At 41.8% G+C, this 14,877-nt stretch overlaps 1 protein-coding gene across 9 annotated transcripts in view; it reads left to right on the top strand.

Annotated features, from left to right (window-relative positions):
* AKAP13 (A-kinase anchoring protein 13) overlaps positions 1 to 14,877 on the top strand; it is a 204,384-nt gene that overhangs the window by 148,126 nt on the left and 41,381 nt on the right. For 5 of the 9 annotated variants that reach the window (XM_039722999.1, XM_039722996.1, XM_039722993.1 and 2 more), the window contains 3 exons: positions 6,127 to 6,473; positions 9,558 to 9,611; positions 13,007 to 13,069. In XM_039722999.1, coding sequence (XP_039578933.1) covers positions 6,127 to 6,473; positions 9,558 to 9,611; positions 13,007 to 13,069 — 464 coding nt within the window. The remainder of the gene's footprint in view (positions 1 to 6,126; positions 6,474 to 9,557; positions 9,612 to 13,006; positions 13,070 to 14,877) is intronic. The other 4 variants (XM_039723000.1, XM_039722995.1, XM_039722998.1 and 1 more) reach the window with 3 other exon arrangements.

The following is a 14,877-nucleotide window of genomic DNA, read 5'->3' as shown; positions in this document are numbered from 1 at the left end:
TAATTCTCAGAGGAACCAGTGTTTTTCTGTAAATTCAGTGTCATAGGAAGGAAACACTCATTCTAAATACTTCAGGCCAATTCCAGGGAATAGTTTTGTTGCCTAGGCAACATACCTTTAATGCCTGTTTACGTGCAAGCAGAATGAAAGTGTTTTCAAGTTTGCTTAAAATCAACAACTGAAGTCACTGGTAACCTTAGTCATCCCTGTACCCTTTGTGCTGCTGAGGAGGAGTGGGAGAGACCTGAGAGGCAGAGCTGGCCTCCTGAGCAGAGGATGTGCCTCCCTTTGGCATCAGTCTTTTGCATCTACGTCAGAGCAGCCTGAATTTGTTCAGGGGGTCATTAGGTTTTTGCTCTTGAAGAATTGTCTTGCTGGTAATTTGTACTCTTCTTGGCGTAAGCAGATGGTGAAAAAACATCCAGAAGGAATAAAGTGATGTAGAATCAAAAGGGATGTGACCCTTCTTTAGAGCAGCCATCACTGTGGTCTCCATGAAATCCCACTCTTCAGTTCAGCTGCAGCTCACAGGTTTGGGCAGACACAGCTCCTGCTCTGAAAAACATAACTCTCAGAGTAGCTTTCACACTGGCTTTCTGAGAAATGTATTGATTGAAACACAGTTCTGTTTGCTGAAATCAAATCAGATGGTGGTGAATATTTTCCAGCAGGATGGGAAACACCACAGCCCAGGCAAAGTGATCTCATGTGCTATAAATGAACAGTAAAGTCATCCTTCATGCACGTGGTAGGGCACAGAGCTCACCAGCCTCGCCCTTTCCCATCCTACTGTCAAGAGGATATGGGGCCCTGGACTGTAAGAGGACAAGGCTGTTTGGCAGAGCAGGCTGCCTTCATTTCCCTTGTGCAGAGTGACACGGACTGTGACAGGCAGCTGCCATTTGAGCCTGATTTAATGCTTCTGTGGGAAAGTGTGGGAGAAGAGTGCAGAGGGAACACAGCAAATTTTATGTTATAAAGAATTTTAGCTTTTCCTCTTTCTTATGTGGAAAGTTTCCTCCTTCAAATAGGAGAAAGAAAGATTAACATGTAACCGGAGTAGGCAGTGCAGTGTAGCAGGGATGCTATAGGGAAGGGAGGAGGTGGTGGGGAAAGCAGGTCTTCAATTGCCAGTGGAGAGAGGGCAGAGGCAGGAATTCTTTTCTTTGGAGAAAGGAAATTCCTTAATTTAGCAGCCTTTGCATTGTTATCATTATGCAGTGGGTTGCAGACTTTGTCTTCAAAGTCTTGGTTTCAAAAGGTTCCTGAGCTGAGTTGAGGAAGTTATTCAAAGCCAATCTCAACCTCAGTTACTTTGTCTTTGTTTTCCTTACCAATTTGATTCCTTGTCTCCTTTCTCAGGATTTTTCTGAGTATTTTTTCTACAGTTAAAGTTATTTCTAAAGGACCAGAAAAACGAATTTAGCATTGTGAGCTTGTTCCTTAATTAAATCTTTTTTGGTTTTACAGTACTGAATACAGGTGGTAGAAATGCAAATTATAGGTATTTTTAATGACCACCAAAATAAATGGTGGCTGTAATCTTTTGTCCAAAAATTAGTGTAAGATACTTGTTTTGGCTGTAGTTGATTATTTATAAACCTATGAAATATTACAGTTTCTGTATCAAATTGGGAAGAGACAGAATATGTTTATGAACAAAAAGAGGATCTCAAACCTTTCAGTGTCATGGTGATTATTGTTATTACTAGTTTTCTTCTTGTTTCCCCTTTCTGTGGAGCAGGAGTTGAACTTTGGTCTACTAGAATAATTTATTTTCTTTTTTTTTATTGTAGAAATAACTCCTTCTTCACTTACTGCTTAATGCATTAAAATCAATGTGGGGAGAGCAAGTTGCTGTCTGTGCAAGGTATTTGGGCTGCTTCCACTAGGAATGCATAGACTGAAAGCCCTGGTTCTGTCCCAAAACCATGAAGAATTGGGGTCTGTGGGGTCACAGAATTTGCAGGTGCCTTACTCTATCCCTGGTGTTTGCTGTGTGCTCCTCTCCCATCTCCTTCCCTTCTCCTGTGCTTGTTTCATTTCTTTTTCTCTCTAGGACATAGGCTGAGCTGTGGAACATGAGCTGTCGGGGTCAGGGAGCTTTAACACTAAAACCTGCCCTTTTTTTCAGAATATACAGGCTGTCACTGAGATTCAGAAGTTGCTTCCAAGACTGTGGCTTCAGCAAAATGTTTAATTTTTTTTTTTTTTTTTTTTTTTGCGTCAGCACTTCATTCCCATGTCCTCATCCTCCTGCTTTTCCCTCTCTGTCCCAGACAGCCATCTGGGCAGGCTTTGCAGCATCCTCCTTCTGGAACGATGAATGCTGCATAAGGTCATTTCTCACAATCATCTGGCAACATCCTGGGGTGGAGCCCATGTGCTTTGCTCATCTTAACTTTCAACCAGCCACCCAAGTCCAGCATTACTGGGAAGATTTTTAATGTGCCTCTTGGGAATGATTCAGATGAAGGGAGACAGGAACCCACAGATCGTTGTCAAAGGATGGGGTTGCAACTCAGAGTCTTGAATATTATTTAACTTCTGCCTTTGTTTTGGTCTGCTCAAAGAAAATACACAAATACATAAATGTTTTGCATTTATTTTTCAGAGTTGTTGTATCTCTTAAAAAAAAAGCAAACAAAAAAACCCCCAACAGCTGTGCAAAAAAAAAGAACTCAAAGGAATAAAAATTTTAAGGGAAAGGTTTTCACATCCACTCCAAATCATAAAAGTTATGATAAATAATTAGTAGAAGGCCACTGTTGAGGTTAATTTTAGGGAACCTAGAACCATAGGCAAATCCAAATTTAAAAATTACTCTGCTTGATTATATATCAAGCCAACTAAAATGTATTGACTCCTTTAGTGGAATGGTATTCCAAATAAAATTCAGGATTCCAAGGTTTAATTTTTTTCATCTTCTTCTTTTAAAATACTCTTAACATCTTTAATGACTTTGAAGGTCAGGGGACAGAGAAAGTTTGTGTCTCAGCACTTTGCAGGTTGTCATCATGGAAATGATTGAAAGAACATTTGAATTCTCCTTATCAAGACCTCCTACATTGGAGGGATTTAGGTGAAGAAGTTATCACCATCCCAGTGATTTCTGTTATTCATGGAGAAGTGCATGTGTCCTTTCTCAGAATACTCACTTCTACACCTTATTTTTTCTTAGAAGCTTCTCAGCAAATACTGAGGGCAAAGAAAATGCCTATTAGTAAACGTCTGTAAAGGCTCTTTTTTGGCCACAATTAAGTCCTAAATTCATTGCGGTGCAATCCAGCATGCCTAACTTGAAGAAAATTAGTATTTCTGTAATGTTTCCTTTTTCCTGTAAGAAAAGAATACATTCTGTTCTGCAAACATGGTATTTTCGTACTCAAATGGGATTAAAGAGCAATGCATATTTACTGGCCAGATAGCCAATTTTCTGCAGTGGTGACTACAATATAGATGTTTTAGATGTGTCAGCCATGCTTGGCATTTTTCAGACAGAGTCGTCTTTCATATTAACTGTTTTCCTTTGTTTAAAAAAAAATCATTTAAATGACGGCTTAATATTTTTAGAAGAATAAGCATGGGCCATAAGTTCAAGGGAATTGTTCATTGTGTTCTGTTGTCAGTTGAATGCTCAAGGTAAAAGTTAAAATGGATCAAATGTACTTCCCTTTTTTCAACCATCTCCTTGAACTGCATTTTGTGATAAAAACCCTAAATCTTCCTTGTTAGGGAAGTGGGTTTTGTTTTGCATTTCAAACTGCAGCAGTATTCTCATCTGGGAAATAAAAATTCCTCTTTTTACTCTAATCCCTTTCTATTTAATTTGGTGTTCTGCACTATTGTTTCTAGATTTGTATCCAGATTGCAAGTTCCCAAACTCTCCCATGCTTCACACAGCTGATGGGGTGACGTCAGTCCTCTCCTGTCCTGCTCTGCTGCCCCAATCTCAGAATCACAGAATGGTTTGGGTTGGAAGGGACCTTAAAGCTCATCTTGTTCCAACCCCCTTCCACTAGAGCAGGTTGCTCAGAGCCCCATCCAGTCTGATCTAATGTCTGAAAGTATTTTTCTGTCTTAGAAAAGTGGCAGATTGTTTCCTCCACTGTAGGAGTGTTATCCACGTAATGACTGCTTGATTTGTCTCTATTTAAGCAATTCAGTAAGTTCTCATCATGACTCACACAATTATCAGATTATCTTGAATACTGCTGAACATCATAAAAAACGTCACAGGGCTTCCATTTCAGCTCTCTTTTGTTTAAACCTCAGCTTCCTATTCAAATGTATCAAATCCAATAGTTCGCTAGTTTACAGAACACAGTTTGCTGATATTAACTATTAATATTTGACATACTTGAATGTTTTTGGAGGGATGTATTTATACTGTGGTTTTTAATGCTTTCTGTTTAAAATGTTCTTGTATTTTGGTGTTGTGTTGTGGATGCTGTCTTTTCTTTTTTTTTCCCCTCTATTTCCCTTTGATGGATGTGAGAGGGGAAGCAGTGTGACAGCATTTAGTTAAACCATCTCAGGAACATTATTGTGTACCTGTTACACTGACCTAAGAATAAAAAATAGCTAAGCTTTAAACAGGGCTTCTTTCTGAGTAGTGAAATATTCAATTAGAAGATATTTTGAATATCTCGGTTTCTTTTTGTTCAGTCAGAGAAAAAGCTTATAGCTTATAGTGTGTGCCCCTCAAATAAAGCACAGAAAAACAAAAGTCTCTGGACTGTTTAACACCACTCCTGCTCATCCTTCCCTCCATGTGGTCTGATGCCCATCTTTCCCTTCCAAGAACAGGATTTTGCATCCAGTTGTCTTCTGCCAAATGCTTGCTGACAGCCTGCAGCCCCTGGAGCACTCAGCTCCTGCCAGGCCCCCTGAGCCCACTGTGTGAGGACAATTAACCACCAGGGCTTTGCTGACTGCTCTGTGGTGTATGGCCTGACAGAGCACTCTGCCTGTTTTTATTTTAAATGATACAGGGCTCTGCAGCAGGATAAATTGAAACTTCCCATGTCAGTCCCTCAGGGCAAACACCATTTCACACTGGAGGTGATGTCAGAGAGGTACTTGTGTTTTTTATCATGGCCACGGGGAACGAGGGCTCTTCTGGGGCTGTATGGTCAGCATGTGGCCTTTGGCCAGAGAGTTTGGCTTCTACATACTGCTTTTGGAGCAAACTAAACCCAAAAATTACCGTATGACTCAAAATCTCTAATACAGGGTGGCTGTTCCTGTTGAACAATATTTTTCAATGACAGTTGGATTAGAAAAATGCTGCAAACCCTGGTATTAACTTTCTGCTTAATAGAAAGTAGTTGGGGATGGGGAATTAAGCTTATATTTTTTTTTCTGTCTGTTTTCTGCTGCTGAGTAATTCTCCTTTTTGTGTTGCATGGTGTTGCCCTTGAGCTCTACAAGCCCATCCCAGTCCCACAGAAATTAAGCTTATATATTTTTTTTTCTGTCTGTTTTCTGCTGCTGAATAATTCTCCTTTTTGTGTTGCATGGTGCAGTGGAACAGTGTGTTGCCCTTGAGCTCTACAAGCCTATCCCAGTCCCACAGGAGAGGCTGGGGTTTGTCATCAGGAGTTGTGATAACCCCCTTCCCCATTACTTGCTCTCAGTAAACCTTTGGCAGTTTTATGGCAGCTTGATTGATATAGCCAGAAATGGTGAGAGGAACAGGATTTGCTGTGCAGGATGAAATCCAGAATTGGGGAGAGGAAGGCAGGCAGAGGATCTGAGCTGGGTAATGGCAGCCAGGGACTTGTGAGAGGGAAGAGATCACCCTGCAGAGCATTTCAGCCTCTTTTGTAACCAGAGCAAAAAGTCTCAGTTCTATGATGGTTAATTTGCCTTATGCCATCAACTAGGAAATCTCTCAGCTCATATGAAATACAAAATATTTGCATTTATTTAAAATGTTAAGTGTATTCACTTCATTGGAAGTGTTCAGGGCCAGGCTGGATGGGTCTTTGCACAGCCTGTCCTAGTGAACAATGTCCCTGTCCACAGCAGGGGTGTTGGACTAGCTGATCTTTAGACGTTCCTTTCAACCCAAACCAGTCTATGATTCTACTTGAACTGATTTTTAACTTTCCTCACCCCCAGCAGCCTGAAGAGGAGCAGTCTGCGTGCGATGTCACCAGCTCCAGCTCCTCTGCAGACGACACCATGTCCCTGGAGAGGAACTCCTCCCTGGGCAGCGACACGTCCCTCCCCTTCCCACCCGTGGGGAGCTTCGCCCAGCCCAAGGACAGACACAGCCTGGATGGCAGCTGCACCAACATGGTGTCCTCAGAAGGAGGGGAGAAGGAAGAAGAGCTGGACAGCATCACGGACGTGCCCGCACCTTCCTCCGTCCTGCGCGGCTCCATGCGGCCGCTGTCCCCCTTCCGCCGGCACAGCTGGGGGCCGGGCAAGAATGCCACCAACGAGGCAGAAATCAATCAGAGGAGGTGAGTGAAGAGCTGCTTTGATTTACTCTGCACCCACTCATGCGTATTTATCTCAGCTTTAAAGCTGGCGTGATAAAACTGAAGAGTTTATCACGTCGCTTTTGATTATTTCTTTTTTCATTTTGAAGAGGTTAAGACAATCTCCTAATGTATGTTTGTTTGTTTTTTCTTAAATTAACTTTCAGGATTAAAGTACTTAATACCTACAGTATGCTTGAGCTGTCCAGAGTAAATGGAATTACCTCGGGACAGGTCTTCCATTAGAACTGTCACCACCCCTTTCTGTACAAAGGAATTATTGGAGTGTTAAATCTCAGTGACCACAGAATAAACATGACCATTATTTGCTCTGATTGTATTAAGGGATAACACAGGCACCAGGGTTTAAAAAAATTCTTTGGAAGCCCTTCATGATGGTGAGATGGGTCCTCTCTGTTTCACAGAATTGGTTCCCTCTCAGTCTCTCATGCACAGTAAGTTCCACCTAATTCATCACTGAAGTCCCTGTTCAGGAAGATTCAAAAGAAGTTTTCCCATCTGCTCTTTCAGAAGGTACAAGGGGCAGAGGTGTACAAGCCATGTCAGTGTGTCCAGGCTGGTGCCAAGTGACTGTGGGGAGAAAAGTTGCTCAGTCTCCCATTTCAGTGGGGAAGGAGATGAAACAAAGGAAGATGCACACCAAGAAGTAGTAATTGGTGGGAGGTTCCCTGCCATGCCCTGCACTGTTCAGCATTTGGGCTGTGGGGTGCTTGGGGCCAAACCCTGTGCATTCTGAGCCCAGTGGTGGTTTGGCCAGTGTTTTTTAGGCTCTCAGAGCAGGAATGGCCAGTTGCTTATCAGGTCAGGGTGCCGTATCCTCCCTACAGCTCACAGAGGCTGCAGGCCCGGGTGTGCAGGGCAGTGCCACTCTCTGGCTGCCTGCTGTGTCCTCATGGCAAATGTCCTGCTGTTAACAGAAACAGAGCCATTGCATGTGGGGCTGGATGGCATTAAATTAAAACTGGCCGCTCTCAACGAGTTCCTGAAAATTCTGACCCCTGTGGATAATCCAGGGAGAGGCAGCAGCCTCCCATCAGGAATGTATGCATCCTTTACACACAGGAGCTGTGGGTATCACTGAAGGAATATCACCTTCAGGTGTTAAAGTCAATGTTGAAAACCATTCAGGATTTTCTAAGTAACATACAGTGAAAGATTTGTATTGTTGCTATTATTGTTGTTGTTGTTTAACACTGTCACCTTTTTTGGGCTTCATTCCTGGTTCTCAGGTAGTACTTAAATAAGTTAATGAATCCCCATCAGTTTTTAAAAGTGACAAAAGTGTCGGCATACCTGCAGGTTTATGACAGAATGAGTCCATAGGCTCATAAACTCATTTGGGGAGATTTATTTTTAAGTGTAGGGCCTGATGCATAAGGATTTCTGAGGGAAATAAACTGCATAGCTGGCAATCACTGCTAACACTGAACAGATGGGGTTAAATTCTCCTGCATCACACTTTGGAGGCTGTTTCTGATACGGGGGAAAATACATTCATTGTAAGTGTAAGAAAATCTGAGTTAAAGGAACAGTAATTCTTCTCATATGTTCTCACATACAGCTGCAGCTACATAAGGATAGCTGTCATGTAGGGTAGTTAGAAAAGCTGGGTGGGTCTGTGGTGCTGATTAGATTCATGTTTGGTTTAATGCTTCTTTTAGAAAGGAATTTGGATTATTTGCTGTGTTGTTTTGTTCTTTTCTTTGTTCTTTTCATATGTGGCTGTTGTGATGTTGAGACTCTCGTTGCTTAGTGAGAAACAACAAATACTGAGGAAGTGAAGTGCTAACAAGTGACTTTCTCTCAAATCAGTTAAATTCGGAGTGTTTGCTTAGCCATTTATTTCACATGCAATAGATGCTTTTCCAGTAGGAGGGGAGGAGTCCTTATTGCAACTTGACTTTTGCAAACCTGCAATGTGGAGTAACACTGAGCACAAGCCTTGGCTGAGGTTTGTCCTGCTGATGGGCAGGATCTGTGCTGCTCCCACCATCCTTTGTGCTCCCTCCCCTCCTCTGAGCACCCATGGCACTTCTCTGCTCTGCAGGTGAGCATCTTGCACTCACTAAATGAGGAGAAGAATAACCAAATAAAGTGTAATTGCCGCCAAAACCAGCCCAAGGATCAGAACTGGGCTGTGCAGCCAGGAGGAGAAAAAAGGTGACAGAATGCACCATCAGCTGAGCTCTGAGAGGTGCTTCCTGTCTCACAAACCGCTTGCAGCCCCTGTCCACATCAAAAATAGTCTAGACCTTGATGACAAAGATAGCTACGTCAAGCTTAGATAGAGGACCCAAAGATCCTACAGAAAAAAAAAATAAATCAACCTTATGTAAAATTTGGTCTTTTCCACTGTTACATGTTTTCTCTTTGTAAGAGGGATGAGCATAAAAGTTTGTTCACAGAAAAGATCAGGAAAAAAATAATAGTCTTAAATGAAAACGTGAAAAGATGCTCAGTTCCCCTTCACTTCCCATTTTTCTTGAAATGCACTTCACAGATAATCCTTGTGTCTGCATTTTGCTATTAAAAATACAAAAAAACCCAACAAGACTGCACAAAAGGATGTTCATCCTTCAGTTAATTCCTGACATTCATAGCAGATTTGAAATGCCTGTCTTTCAACAATGCTGCAGTGTGTGTTAAACATCCAGGCTGGGGAAAGAAACACCCTCATGTTTCACTGATGGATTAAGCACTGCAGAACTGGAGCTGGTGTTAATCACTACTGCTAACAGTTTCTGTCAAAGTGTTTGGCCTTATCTAAACTCTAAACTGACCTGGCTTTGGCAGCAGCAAAGTTGCAACATGGTCAATACCTGTGCCACCTTCTTTCTGTACAAAATAAAACCAACCAAATCCCAGATTTATTTGTAGAAGAGAGGAGAAACACAGAGACTCATTACCTCTTTTCATATTCCATTTTGTGTTTTCCCTGTATGTCCATTCCCTCTGTCTGTGTGTTGGGGATTTTAATCCTTTAGCTGCCATTTGTTAATTTTTTTTCATTCAAGCTGCTGACCATTCTCCATGATTCATTTTCAGTTCAATGCGAATTCTGGGGGATGGTATAAAGAAGCCTCCCATTCATAGGAGAAGGTACAAAGCCAACTAATGTGACTAACAGATTGTGTTTGAATGTCTACTAACTATCCTCTTGTGTTAGTGAACCTGTAGTACCTCTGGAAGTGTTGGCATTGGAGCTGTGCATCCCACCTGGCTGCTTTCTCTCTCCAGTCTGACCCAGGGCAGGTTTTGTGCCCCACAGAGCCCATGCTTGAGCTGTTTTCTCCAGGACATTGTCTTAATAATGAAGAGAAATCTCAGATATGATTTTGTTGGCCTTTGCCATGTGTAAGATTTGGAGTTGGTTAAGACAGTGGTTTACCTGGGAGCATGTGTGTGATTTGGATTTAAAGCACGTCAGAGACTCCTGGCAAGATTGCAGGAGGGGCAGCTAGGGGAAGGGATGGTCAAACACAATCTCAGAGTTGCAGAACACTCTGCAGGTCTGCAGCTGGTTGAGTTAAATGGCTTTAATTTTGCTCTTTTGATGGTCTTTATAACCATCTTCCTAAAAAATAGAAAATACAGTATGTTTTTCCCTTTACTTTCATGTGTTTTTCCTCTCTATAATGAACTTGCAGTTTCTCATCCATCCTACAGATACACAGTTCCACACATGTTACTTTTGCATTGACTATTAATATATAAAAGAGGATACTTAATTTTTGACACAGCAGATGTGGGCTGTCCATATGTAGACATTTTAGGCTAAAGAAAAAAGAGAAGTTGAACTTCTGCCCTTCCGTGTTTCCAGCTTGTCTCACCTCCCATAGCCTGCTACCCCCTCTCCTGTGCCAGGTTAACTCAGGATTTCACTTCACCTGAAATATGGATGGGGTGTTTTGTGTGTAAACAAACTACCACATTCACACATGTGAAAAGAATGTTACCATGATGTTATGACCAAAAAAATCACTGTGCCTCACTATGCATCAGCATCAATGAATCCCAGCAGCACTGTACAGTTCAAAAGAATATTCTTAAAAACCAACTTTTAAAAAAAATGCATAAAGAAGAACATGCAGTTTTATTTCTAAGAAACCACTTCATTTGTACCACTGCAGGAAGCAGTGCAATGCTTGTCTTCTCAGCTCATGCAAATAAACTTATTTTTATCAGTATTCTCTTAAAGCTCCTCTGTAGGAGCTGTGTTAGTATTTAGAGTCAAAACATCCTGAAACACTGAGCTTACATGTAGAATAAAGAATACCTGGTCATATCTGAAATGTGTTATAATCCCTTCATAAACACTTCCTCACTTTTTCTGGTCTCTAAACCATTTTGGAATCATCCCCAAAAAAATCTCTAACCCCACTTGTGGAGCAGGAGCCTGAAACTGATTCCAGCTGTTTATGCTCTCCCACAAGGCTGATGTAGATAAAAGCTCCTCCTCCTCCCCAAATTGTCTTCTGTAAAGGAGTTTTGCATGGTCTGCATTGATCTTTTTAGGATTTTATGGTGTTGCCAACAGACTGTGGGTGGCTCCCCCGCAGGACTGTGATTCTGCAAGAGTGCTTTCCACAGCCTTTGCCAACAAATCCCCTTCCTTCCTTCTTTCTGTGAGATCTCAACACTTCCAGGCCTCCTCCTATATATGTAGGGCTCCTTTTCTTTCCTCCCTCTACTTTTCTTCTTCCCTCTCCTGCAGTTTTAGCATTTGGGATCATCTCCATAACATGGCAGTGGTCAGGAATAGAGGCATCTTTTAGAGTCTAGTGTAAACATTACATGATTTCCTTAATGAGGAGAGTCTTCTTTCCTTCGACTGAAAAGGGACCACCCAAAAATGAGTGGCTTTGAAAAGCAAGGTGACATAAGGATATCTCAGAGGGTCCCCCAAGCTCATTGCTCTTGTGGCCACAAGCAGATAGCCTGGGGAATCATGTGTGACACCTTCCTTGGGGTGCTTTCTCTGCTGCCCCTGAGCAGGTCTGAGTGACCTGCTGGGAGGCTGACCCCAGGCCCGAGAGTGCAGGTTGTGTGTGATGGAGATGGATTTCCTGTGGCCTGGACTTGGTTCCTCTATGATTTCACACAAATATTTAGTCCCTGCCATCACCCACCAATACTTCAACATCTGCCATTGTGGTTGAAGTGGGTGAGGATGATGAAGTACTTGGAAATATTGGCATGTTATGGGAAGGAATGTTTTCCTGAAGAATGTTTATAGTACTGTGCTGAGAGCTCCTGGTGAAGCACACCTTTTGAGTGCAAAGCTTTGGGTGTGTCCTCACCCAGTTAACATCCTTTATAAAACAGGCAGCAATTATCTGAACTCTGCCACTAAGCACCCATCCAGAATGTTTCCAATTGTCAAACCCTTCCAGAATGTTTCCAGTGTTGCAGTGTGTGTGGAAACAACATGAGATGGCATGACATGATGCATTCAGTGGGTTTAAATCTTCATCTGTGCCCTCAGAGGCTTCTGGCACTCACAGTTCCTTGTCCAAGAAGGCTTAAATTTGTTCTGCCCTTTTCATAGGCTCCCTTCATGAAGCAAAGCATGTTCTGGCCATGTCCCCTCCTTGCATGGCTCTCAGACCAGGACCTGGAGCAGGACTTGTGCTTATGCAAAATTCCCTTTAGACAATGTATGCTTTCTGAACAGCTTGTTCAGGATTTAGGAATCATATAAATGTCATAGTTGACAAGAAGATGGATTTCTCTGTTTCTGCAAAACCTGCAATTGGGCCATGAGCTAACGGAGAAAAAATAACAAAAGCAGTCTAAAATAACAACAAAAAATATTTGCATTCTATATTTGCATTTCTTAGGTCTTTCATGATGCAACTTTGGGACTCTTTTGGGGAATGGGAGCTGAAGGGTTTTTTAGCTAGTGGCACACTTGATTTAATCCCAAATCAATAGTAAGATTAGCCTGTTTTTTTTCTTCCAGCCTCTTTCACTGATTAGCTGTGCAGCATTTGAGAATGTGTCTTTCTCCTTATTTTTCCAAGTGTAGCCTGAGGTTATTGGTATTTCTATGGAGGGGACTTAAACTATGAAATATCTGTAAGGGATTCTTTTTCTGATTTGAGAATGAGCATTCCCAGGAAAATACTAACAATTACTAACACAATGGCTGTGTGTGATTATTTACAAATTGGCTTTGGTATGTTTTAGCCTTGTTTTTCCCAAAAACCTCTCTCCTCACAAGGAGTACTTTTTCCAGTACATTGTATACTCACTGGTGGAGTTGGTTTGGGGGAAGCGTGAGCTGTCCTACTCTTGTTCAGTGGTAACCTCGGGCATTTGAGGTACTGTGGTGTGTTTGTTCAACCAGACGTGTGCTACTGCATTATTTCTGAGTTTGTTGTTGTTTTTTTTCAAGATACGTGAGAGTGAGAGTATTTTAACGTCCCCCATGTTCCATAACAATCTGATATTCACTGCCCTTTTCCTTTCTTTGCCTCTTTTGCTGTTCCTAGTTTGAGCTGGTGTCCCTCAGGCGTACAGTACATTGCCATGGGTCCTGACTTTACTTGTAGAAGGTACGGTATGAATAAATGTGCAGCAGCACAGAAGCTCTGCAAACACCCTGTCGTCAGCTTCTCGTGCATCGTCTCCTCCGCCGCTGCTCTGGCTGAAGCGTGCACGTGTTTGTTTGCTTGGTCTGCTTTTTCAGCAATTACTCTTGGGAGTGGATCCTCAGAGCTGGGCTGTAGGTGGAGGTGGTGGCTGCTTTCCACTGGCCTCTGGCAGTAAAGAAGCTGCACTGTTGGGTTGAGCTGCTCTGTTCTGTGATGACTTCAAGCCGTGCTTTTTTCCACAGCAGTGATCAGGATGATAATTGTGACAGCAAATCAAACTGAGATTAAATATGATTCAGCACTTCTCTGTATCAGATCAGTCTCATAAAGGATTTAAGTTCACACAGACTTGCTCTCTGTAAATTGAAAGACCTAGTCTTTTCTTCAAGGAGACTAATCGTATAAAACCTTCCCTGAAAAAAAACCAATCTGATCACCACAGATGAAAATTCCCCAGGCTCTTAAAGTTGGCATCTTCTGTAGAAAGTCCCAGCACTGATATTGGTGTTTGCAGGTCACTTCTTTACCCAATATTGTTTGGAAGCCAGTCCCCCAGATTTTATGGCTTTATGGCTTTCCTGTGGCAGTTTTTGCTGGTTGTAGGTAGAGCTATTAAAACTCTTTTTCTGAAGAGTAGCTATTAAGAAGGAAACCTGCACTTCCTCGTACAGGTCAGTTATGTTTGGTGTATATATGCCAATCAGCAAATTACAGACCAGTGTCACTGATAACTAATTTTTGGGCTGATATTTGCAGGTTTTAGCTAATTTTATCACAAGTACATTATTTTTTTTTCTCTACTATGCAGCATTGTTGTTGCTACCTTGGAATGTAAAAAACAGATTTCTTCTGTCCTAAATAATCAGTAGAAATGAGACTGATTTCCACCTACAGGTGATTTAGAATAAACTTTTAAATGCCTACTGTTGATACACATTGATGAGTCACAATCTTCCTAAAGCAGATTAAATTATAAATGCTTCAACCACTCCTTTTTTCCTCATTAATTACCATGAAAAAAGGTTTTTAAATTACTAAATCTTCTTATTCATGGTTTATTGCAGTTTTTGCTTTCAAGGTGCATATTTATGAGCCTTTTAATGCTTCTAAGGGACTGCAGAACATTAATCACTGCTATGCAAGTCTACCTGAATTTAAAGCTCCTTTGGTTGTTTAAATCATCTGTACAGCCTGTGGTATGTTTTCTTTTTCATGTGTTTCATGTCAGCTTGTTCACCACAGACATCATGATTAGCCTTGGGTTGGGATATAAATCCAGAGTAGGGCTGGCACTTAGTGAGTATCAAATCAAAGGTTGGCCATGGATCTGTGCTGGTGTCCTGGGAGGGGAATCTGCAAAGCTTCACCCAGTGAACCCACACTGGAATTTCAGTGGGTTTGTTGGTGCTTTGGCACGAGGAGCAAGAGGGTCAGAAGCAGAATATTAGGGCAAGATTTATCGGATTAAATAGTCCCATGTGAAACAGGATGTGTTTTGTATAGGTGTGAGGAGAATGTCACTTGTCTATCAGCACCCATCTCTACAGAGTTTGGCCAGATGCTTTTTTTCTAACAGTTCTGCAAGAAAAAGTTTAGTGTTTTATTTAGCTTTGAGTTATTGCCCAGCTCTGCTGGGCAAGACCTAGCTCCCTCAGTAGATGATAAAATAAAATTGATTGAGTGATGGAAACAACATTTATTGAATTTAAAAACAAAACCACACCATGGGTAAAAGGAAACCAGCTTTGGCAGAATCGATGACATTGTCA

The sequence above is a fragment of the Passer montanus genome, unplaced genomic scaffold (genome assembly GCF_014805655.1).
Source record: "Passer montanus isolate IOZ18808 unplaced genomic scaffold, ASM1480565v1 scaffold5, whole genome shotgun sequence".
NCBI classification, from domain to species: Eukaryota; Metazoa; Chordata; class Aves; order Passeriformes; family Passeridae; genus Passer; species Passer montanus.
This window is presented reverse-complemented; position numbering and strand designations above follow the sequence as displayed.